The 9,672-nt window shown below is 38.0% G+C and overlaps 1 protein-coding gene across 1 annotated transcript; it reads left to right on the top strand.

The window, feature by feature from the left end:
- Positions 1-790: 790 nt before the first annotated feature.
- LOC126184739 (peroxisomal biogenesis factor 3) lies at positions 791-2,956 on the top strand. The gene is made up of 2 exons (XM_049927278.1): positions 791-923; positions 1,038-2,956. Exon 2 carries the CDS (start codon positions 1,156-1,158, stop codon positions 2,209-2,211), a length of 1,056 nt encoding a protein of 351 aa, XP_049783235.1. The 5' UTR covers positions 791-923; positions 1,038-1,155; the 3' UTR covers positions 2,212-2,956.
- The last annotated feature ends 6,716 nt before the right edge of the window (positions 2,957-9,672 follow it).

Here is a 9,672-nt window from a genome sequence, read left to right as displayed (position 1 = left end):
ATTTCATTGTTGTGTTTTTCACATACCTTCAAATAATTTTCCCTTTTCAAGACGTTAAAAAAGGCTCTACATACATTGGGTACGATCAGAGTAATAGTGCTGACAAGAATATGAAACAAGTACATTAGGGACTTGTATGAATCTCCTACAAAGAAAATATTTCAAAATTCAAACTTTTTTGGTTGTATGTTTCACATAAATAAATGAAATGCCTATTTTATTCGTAGCTCACCGGTAGCTATAAATCAGAGTGACTAGCAAACGTTCCTTTGCTGAAATAGCAGTACCGAAGTTAGTGTCTCGTTTTGATATGACGGGCGCTATTAACATCAACAAATACTCTGGATCATTTGAGGACATTCTGCAAAAGTTTTCAAGAGTATCCATGCTCTCGATACTAAGTTCTTGCAAAAGGTTATTACAGGCATCATCTTGCGATCTTCTCATTATCTACTCTCTAACCCAAATACTTCTTTTTCTTTTTCACGTTTTGCATTACGATTACAAGAGCTGCAGCATATCTCATCCGCCTACTTGTCATTTTACATTTCGGCTGACACTCGTAGTGGTACTGAAAGCGTATGTAAACAGTATCAGCAAGTTGTTGTTGCAAGTTTCCTGCCAACGAACTTGCGGAAGAATCTTGCGCTGCTGTGTAAACACAGCTGCAAGCGGCTAGCAATAACTTCTGCAAGCGACTTGCTAGTGTAAACCCAGCTTAACGCATGGCACCCTCTGTGAATCTCTTTCTCTTTGGATTGGTGCTATCCTTCCCGAAACAGAGTGGTGTATCTGCGTGAGTGAAACTGTCTGATCAGGTTGTTGTTTGAATTTAGTAAAGTGTGAAGTCATATATGCGGAGGTGGTGTGTTGCATGTGTGTTGTGTTAATAGAAACGTTGTTCAGAAGTGACATTCTTCGTGGTAATTCTTGTTTGTGCATCTAGTTTATAGAACGGATGAAATCAATGTGTAGCATTGTGTACGTGCGATATTTATCCACGTCTACGTGTATTTTGATAGCTCGTGTTGTTTCAGGTGTTTCGACACGGCCTGCTTCCGGGACGAAGTCGTACCGAAAATGTTCACTGTTTTCTACGCCTGCAAAGAGTAAATTACATGGAATAATTATTACCACTTCTGGGAAACTGCAATTATGTCATCTGTGCTGTCCTTCTTGTGGCGCCACAAACGAAAATTTCTGATTGGAGGTGCCGTAATTGGCAGTGCAGTATTAGCAACCCGTTATTGTGTACGTAGTATTCTTAATTTGCAGGAGGCCAAAGCAAGAGAGTTAATAGAACAGTCAAAAAAGCGGCAGCACTTTGAAAATACTGAGCGCACCTGTACTGAGACAATCAGTTCCTTAATTTCATCATTTCATGATTCTGTCGATCGCATTCTGGACAGTCAAGGAATTGTCAACAAGCTTAAAACTTCCCCAGCCAATAAAATTGAGTTGTGGGAAGAACTTAAAATTTTAGTCTTTGCTCGAGTATGTCTTATTGTATATGGCGCCGTAATATTAAATATTATTTTACGCGTGCAAATAAATGTGATTGGGGGATATTTGTACCGAAGTGCAACGAACAAACTTGAGTTTCCTTTGTCCGGGAGCCTGCAAGAAGAGTATTTGTCATTGTGCCGAAATTTCTTAAACAATGGAATGGAAGAACTTGGTAACTTGATAGTGCAGAAAGTGAAGGATGTAGTCGGCCCAGTAAATTTGGATAAAAAAGTTGACGTTGAACAGATACGGCGATGGCTGTGGACTATCCAGTCAGCTATTGAGATTGAGCGCAGTGATCCAGTATTATGTCACCTGGGTTCATCCTTAAAGACAACTCAGGAGGCAGAGGTTTTCCAAGAAATGTTAAACGATACAATTGATATCATATCAAGTAGTGATGTGCATACACTTTCATCAAATCTAGTGTGGGAAGGATTTCAATATAGTATTGAAAGAATCAGAGAAAGCTTTGAACCAGTGACTCAGACGTCTTTCGGTAACAGAGGTTTTAAACAATTATTTCCCACTAAACCAAGGGTTGGGTTTTTTAAACCTATGGCTAATGCACTCGCAAGTATCAACAGTGTAACTCTAGCCCCAAGTTCCTCAGATGTGTCTAACAGCTTCATGCATTTTCTCATGAGTGATGAGGGCCTGAAGATTTTTGGAGCAAATGTGTATGAAGCATTCTGTGAGCCATAAATCTATTTGCATCTAAAGATTAGAGTGAGGTTTACAAAATTAAGAAAAAAGTGTTGTAGATGCTGGAGTACATAGAATCAGAGAAACCAGTGACTGAGACATTCTTCGGTGACAAGGAGTGTTCAACACTCGTTACTTGCTAAAGCAAGTGTTGCTGCATTTGAAAACCTATGGCTAAAGTGCTGGCAGGTGTGAATGGAGTAACTGTTATGTCAAGTTCAGCAAATGTGGATGAAGCATTCTGTGAGCCCCACACACATTTTTCATCTAGTCTTATGTGAGAATATAAACTAGTGTGAGGTTTATAGACTTCAGAAGAAAGTGTTACAGATGAGGAAGTACATAAAAGGTTAGCGAAGATTTAAAAAAAAAAAACAAATATGTACTTGCTTTAAACATATGAATAAGATAGCCATTAAGTTTCTTGTGACAAAACATGAAGTTCCTTGGGAATGTAATAGCTCTATGTATGTGTCGTGAGGGTTGTGCGTGTGAGTTGCTGTATATGGGATATTTTAGGTCCTCTCTTATGAGGTAGCTGTGATAAATGAAGACAAATTTTTTGTTCTATGTGTGAATTGATGTTATCCTGGTCAATAGCTACAATGAGCACAGTGAGCCTATTTTTATTAAGGGAAGAATTTGTTTGTAAGTGGAGAAATTTGGAAGACATGTAGGCTAGTGTACTTGTTTTTATCTAAAAGTTATTTACTTTGTATGGAAAGTAAAGATGGTCAAAAGAAAATATTGTATTTATTTCTGCACTTCTGTGTACTGTGTGAGATAGTCATTTGTCAGGAGTGGGCAGATAAGTGATGGAAACTAATTTTGTCTTTATTTATTGTGTAAGTTAGATGTATTTGTGACAAAATGCTGTGTAAGTTTTGCACCTATAGCAAAAAAGACTGATGGTTGCTCACATCCAATTTGAAGAATTACATTCTCATATGGCTATGGTGATAATACTGCCATTCTACCGTTTTCCTGTCGAGTTAAGAGACTGTAGATAAATTACATGGTTGTTCATAGGCCGGTAGTCATTTGACTGCCAACATAGGTGCCGAATAGTGAAAATGGCCAGAGTTGTGTTGTTGAAGCCATTTTCATTTTTTGAAAACACTCTTAAGTGCTACACCGTAAAACTGTTATGAGTACTTGTTAAGATCAAAACCTCCAATTCCAGGCATTAAATACAGGCAGATTAGAACATGTGAAAGAAGGAATTGTTTGGGAGAAGTAAATATTTGTAGAAGTGCAGCTGGTGTGATCAGATAGTTGTGGTGGTTTATCTTAGAAGTTATTTTGGTTTGTTGTGAATAGAAGCAAAATTGTTTTCTGGGCTGTCTGAGTTGAAAAGGTATAGGAAGACAAATTTAAATCCCCTCTGTAGGGTGGGTCCACTCGACCTGGATCTGCATTTGGGATTTTGTACACTTATTTTACATTTGCTAGATAAAGGTGTAGGTTAGGTTGGAAGGTGACAATTTGGTTGCGAGTTGGCAAAGCCAGTGAATGTGCAAGCAGAAAATATGGTTGTGGTAACAAATTGACTGGTAGCAAAACTCAATGTTAACGTCTGTGCCATTGTGAAAAATGAAAGGCAGGGTCCAATACATATCTTTTACCCATAATATTAAAAGTTTTATAAGTAACATAGGAAAAATTTTGTATTTGTTGTCCTCACTGTTAAGTTACTAGTAAATTGGTCATTCAGTGTCAAGCGGCCTAAATTTAAGTGAAGTCCCCATTCCACCCTCTCCAATTTTGATGAAATTTTTTTAGGATGTATGTATGGGTCCTAAATCACACCATACCGAATTACATAAAGATTAGTATGGTGGGGCACCAGCTATGATTTTGTGAAGGCCAGTTTTTCTGTATCGAGACAGATATGTATAAATTACGAATTTTGCTTTACTGTTGCTCTTGGTGAGAAGGGACTTTCATGCCAAAGCTTGCTGATTCTGCACAACTCTTTAGGTATAACCGCCTAGTTGCTGAACGTGTGCCTATGTACAGCAGATTTGTTATGGTTTGCTCATAAATCGTGTGACAAATTAGGATCGTGTTTTGGCAGCTTGTATCATATGGAAAAAATGACTTTTTGTCAGTAAATGCAATTTGCTGATGGTTTTGACAATTGCAACTTTTCTTTCAGTTCTTTAATCAGCATCCTATGATCTAAGCATTCAGGGCATGTCTTACTTATGCTGGGTGTTTGAAAATGTTTTGGGTCAAAGCTCCCAGCACAGTAGTGTTATGTGGAATTGCTTCTTGAGTTTCACTTTTCTTTCATTTTGCACAACTGCAGACACCCCACTCTAAGAGCCTTTGGAAATTCAGAGGACACATCCCAGCAGCAGCTAGGCTTGTGTTGATGAATTCTGATGAATGTACTTTCTCTGCTTAATCTTCTGATAGGAATGAATCTGACTCATGGTTCCTTTTTTTTCTGCAATGAATTGGGCATATTTTCTGACTAGGTTTAACATTGCTCTATGTCATAGCTTTCACCCAATAAGCTGCTACCAAAGTAACGTCCCATAAGCCCATTTTCACATAATGATTCTATACCCCTGACAGATTGCAACAGAATTTCTGTAGATTCGACTGTTGTCAGCTGAAATGCAAAACAAATTCTACACTGCATCTTAATATTTGGTTGAATATCCATGAAGCTACAGTTTGATTCTCACTTCCACTTGACTCTTGTTTTCAAATGTTAAATGTAAAATTGCTGGATATTTTCATCTTTAGTTGCATGTACATAGATGGCGAAAAGTGTTGTGGTGAATTCGAAACTAGTACAGAAACAACCTAAATGAACAGGTACATGTTTCTAAAAGTCAAAGGCTATGTAAATTATTTCGAGAAAAATGAAGACAACTGATAATGGATTACACATCATTTTAAAATGTGCATATTCAAAAAGTTCACTCATTCTTCACTCGTAATAGCAGTCAAAGTGTGTTTTTTGACTTCTTTATTATTGTTGAACTGCTTTGTCCCAAAAATGAAACAAGTATCTGCCTAAATGACATATCAGTGATGACCTGTAATTTTTCAGTTTGAACATTTTGTTACCTATCAACTTGCACCTGGGAATGGTCATAAAGTCAAAATCATGATTGTATAAAATAAGTGAATAGTAATTTTCAATTAAATGGCAGAAATTTATTTTAAAAAGCTATTCATCACTGCGGGCTCCCTCAAAGAAAATGTCAGTTGAGTATTAATGTCATTGAGCACTGGTCCATATAGTATGACGTGTTTACAAAAAGAAGGCAATATATCAACTACATTGTTTTTAATACATCTACTACAACGTATATCTACAAATCTGGACAACTGCCAGGAAAAGAACTCTCATATTATGAAAGTGGGTTAAAATGGTGAAGTAAAAGACAAGAAATTGTCAGTAGGAAACTGGAAGTCCAAATGCTAGATTCTGATATTACAAAGGCAAATACATGTGTGTTGTCCCACTAAATTGCCTTGTCAGTGCAAAAATGACTTACATAAATAGCATTATTAGAGGTGTTAAAAAAACTGAAATCATTTAAACTGAATGAGATGGTAGACCCAGTGCAGTACCTGTGAGGTCATAAATAGAATCTGGAAAATAATTATTACAATCAATCACCATAATTTACACCAAACCCATTCATGAGTAAAAGGGGTGGGGGAGCTGCATAGTGATCTCCATATTGATGAAACATCAAACCGTAATCTTACGGCCTTATAAACCATTTTTTGCAAAACCCAACATGCTCTTTACACATGATACTATAGAAACCTTGAATGAAGAAATGGGCACATGTAGATTTGTGATGAAATGGGAGGATTTAGTGCATGTCTAATGTTGTGTATTATCTGTGAAAACATATGAATGGGATACTAAAAATTTGAACCAACCTGACAGTTTAGGAAAATTATCTTTCAGTGCATTGTTGACAGACTGATCACTTTGAGTAGCTGAAGAAACATGATAGTAGAGCAGTAAAGGTAAGGTGTGTCGCATTTTGTGAATTCTTTTTCTTTTTAGTAGTCATGTTTTACTTCTTCAGTAAAGATGTGGAGGCAGCTTACAGCGACATTTTATCTTCCTCTTTCAAGTTCCTAAAAGACATAAAGTTAAAGTGATGTGCAATTTTTGTGCACTTTATATAAAAAGAATTGTTATAAATATGCCACGTCAAAACACCGAAGACCAGTTTTATTTGTGGGACATCTTGGTCAGTATTTGATAGATACTACTCGACCACAATATAATTGCTCTTGGCCAATATTGGAAACACACAGTGATGACACAGAAAAATAGTACAGTCAGTGGCTACTAAGGGAAACACATCATGCTGTCAATGCTTCAAAGTCAGTTCTGCATATACTATCAACCTTGATTAAGTGCTGGCTCACAATAAGCTGACCAAAGCGCCCTGAGTTCGAGGTGCATTAATATTGTGCTCAACTAATACAGCCTTCATGGACAAGAGTTTCTGGTCTGCAAATTGGTCACTGTCCTTGACATACTTTATTGTTAGAAGTACTATAGCAATGTGAACGAAAAAGATGGATGGTTATGCAATGTACGGTGGCAAGGAGCAATGTGCCAAGTGACACTGCAGCCAAAAGCATCTTTCATCATCTGGCTGTAGCATGCATTTCGTGGGATGTTGAACATTTAGCATTGATTCTCTAGTTTAGGTATGGTAAAGCTATTTAACCACTGTAGTATTCATTGTGGGTGGCATTAAGCAAATATGATGCATATTATGTTAAGAAGTGAAGGGTATAGTTTTCTGAGCATATGCATTGGTCTAGGGACAGTCAGAAGCAGAAACGGTGTCCCAATGCAGAGCTTACCCCAGCATTGCCACTTACTATGGTAGGCAATGCCCGGAGCATGTGATGTGGGACAGAGACAAAGAACACATTGTGGACGTGTCTTTTGACCTGTAAGTGACTATATGAAGGGGCATGTCTCTGTAACCTGTAGTTACCTTAAGGGTAACTAAGCAATGACACCATTTGCGTTGGTTGTATGTCTCTAGTGTTGAACCCTGATTGTGCTGTATAATATCATGCACAGCAATCTCTCATTGGAACGTCTAGCCACTGATGAACTGCTGCACCAGTGCACTAAAGGAAATTGTAAAAAATAGTCTTCTCAAAGAACACACCATCAAAAGAAAATGGACCACAGTGTAATATCTACTATCAAGGGGAATTTTACTGTTTTTTTTTTTTAAAAAAAAGAGTGTAGGTTTGTCTCAAGTCTCTGAAACTAGTTGAAAATGTGAAAATTCTGACATATAGTTTAAGAAAACTATTTACCAGGTGTTAGAAAAAGAGGTCCATTGTGTAATATAATGCGGAACAACTGTTAACAGCATGTATCCTTAATAAGGATATACAGGAGATGAGCTAAAAAATGTGCAGAGAAGGAGAAAGGCTGGTACACATTTTGTGTGAAGGGTGCACAGTGAATTTAAGAAAACACCTGTCTCTGTGTCAACACTGAACACAGCAATATGTTGATTTAGGATTATTCTACTTTAGAGTGTTACACCAGACATGTAAGGAAATGAAAATGATTTATATCTTGTAACTCATCAGTATTTGATGTGTATGTGTAAATGATGTGTGATGTTGTGTATGATAATGGGATAATCTGAAAGAAGAGGTATAGAGAATAAGTGGCAGGATAATGAAGATCAGAAAAATGTGAAATTGTGTGTGTGTGTGTGTGTGTGTGTGTGTGTGTGTGTGTGTGTGTGTGTGTGTTTTTTTCTGAATATGAGAGTACATCAGTTACGCCATTTTTGAGAGACTAAGCCAAAAGGCTTATGGTGGTCAGTATATTATTAATTGGATGCAGTAAAGGAATGTGAAGTGTGCATTTTATATACATGTCAACTGATAGGAATGACTCAATCTGTGAATTGTGGTGCAAGAGTGTTTTTTCCAACTTGGTTTCTTAGGAACTGCAAAAAGTGGCAGCTAACCGGGCTCTGGTGTAGCTGGGACAGACCTAGGTAACCGACAGTGGATTAATAACCAGCTTTCAGCACAGGAACTAGTCTCGGAAAGGATGAATATAAAAGACAATGACCCAGCAAGACGAACAGACTACATATTAGAACTCGGAACATTGGAATGCTGACAGAAAAGGTAGAGGAGATAGTGGATATGATGGAAAAGAGAAAGCTACATATCTGGGGCATGGGAGAGACAAGATAAAAACTGGATGGCAGTACAGAACTGAGGGAAGGTTACAAATTGTATTGTGGTTTGGATGGAGGAGGAGGACAAGAGTGAGTGGGAATTGTTGTTAGGGATAATGTAAAAGAATATAGAATAAGTGGCAGGATAATAAAGATCAGAAAAATGTCAAATGGAAGAAGTATGGAGGTGATTCAGATGTATGCACCTCAAGTGGGCTGCACATCTCAACAAGAGGACTTTGAGGAAGAAGTACAAAGGCAGTTGAATGAACAAAGGATAATAGTCATGGGAGGCATGAATGCACATGTACGAAGTGAAAGACAAGGGTATGAAAATGTGGTGAAAGCAGAAGGATGGGGTAGTAAAAATGAAGAGAGATTGCTGGAATTCTGCAAGAAGAATGGTTTAGCGATAGGTAACTCTTGGTTTCGGAAGGGTGAGAGTCACAAAGTAATATGGCACAGTAGGACTCTAGCTCATAAATTGTTGGTGGACTGCATGCTTATGATTGGGAAATGAAGAGGAGTGCAACAGATATATAGGTACTACCATCTGAGGCATTTGATGGAGACTGTCGGCTACTGGTGATGAGCATGAGAACCATGAAGTATGGAAACTGAAGGGAAAGGAAGTCAAGGAAAAATACCTGGAGATTATAAGTGAATGGTTACCAATGGATGAATCAAACAGGAGAAGAGGAGTGGGGACAATTTAAAAGTGGTATGGTAAAAGCTGCAGCAGTTGTATGCGGAAGGACAGGTGGCAGAAAATGATGGAGGACACACCATGGTGGAATGAAAAGAGCCACAGAGGTAGTGGGAAAGAAGAATGAGGTCTTCAGACTATGGTCCAGAGAAAGAACCAAATTAGCAAGAGAGGAGTATAAGGAAAAGATGAAAGAGGCAAATAAGATAGTTGCTGGGGAGAGAATAAAATGGATGGAAGAAAGGACAAGATGATGGAGGAAGATAGCATTGGAAGTGAGAAAATACCACATGGAATGGTCGAAAGTAAGAGGAAAGGTTTGAGAAAGTATGTAACAATGATGTATAGGAATGGGAAAGAGGTTAATAACAAAGATAGTGTGGAAGAACAACAATCCTGGATTTGATGTGGGGCTGCAGTGAGCTGGGTGGACTGCTGTGGCCTGTTGTGGGGTTGTGCACCACTGAGGGCTGCAGCGGAATGAAGCCTCTCTGTTGTTTCTAGGTTTCCAGTAGTTTAATACACAAGCTG

Source organism: Schistocerca cancellata, chromosome 4 (assembly GCF_023864275.1).
Source record: "Schistocerca cancellata isolate TAMUIC-IGC-003103 chromosome 4, iqSchCanc2.1, whole genome shotgun sequence".
Lineage (NCBI taxonomy): Eukaryota > Metazoa > Arthropoda > Insecta > Orthoptera > Acrididae > Schistocerca > Schistocerca cancellata.
The sequence above is the reverse complement of the archived record's forward strand: the minus strand, read 5'-3'. Positions and strand labels throughout refer to the sequence as shown.

Excerpts from the sequence above, each read along its gene's own strand:
- LOC126184739 (XM_049927278.1), top strand. The coding sequence starts at position 1,156 with ATGTCATCTGTGCTGTCCTTCTTGTGGCGCCACAAACGAAAATTTCTG.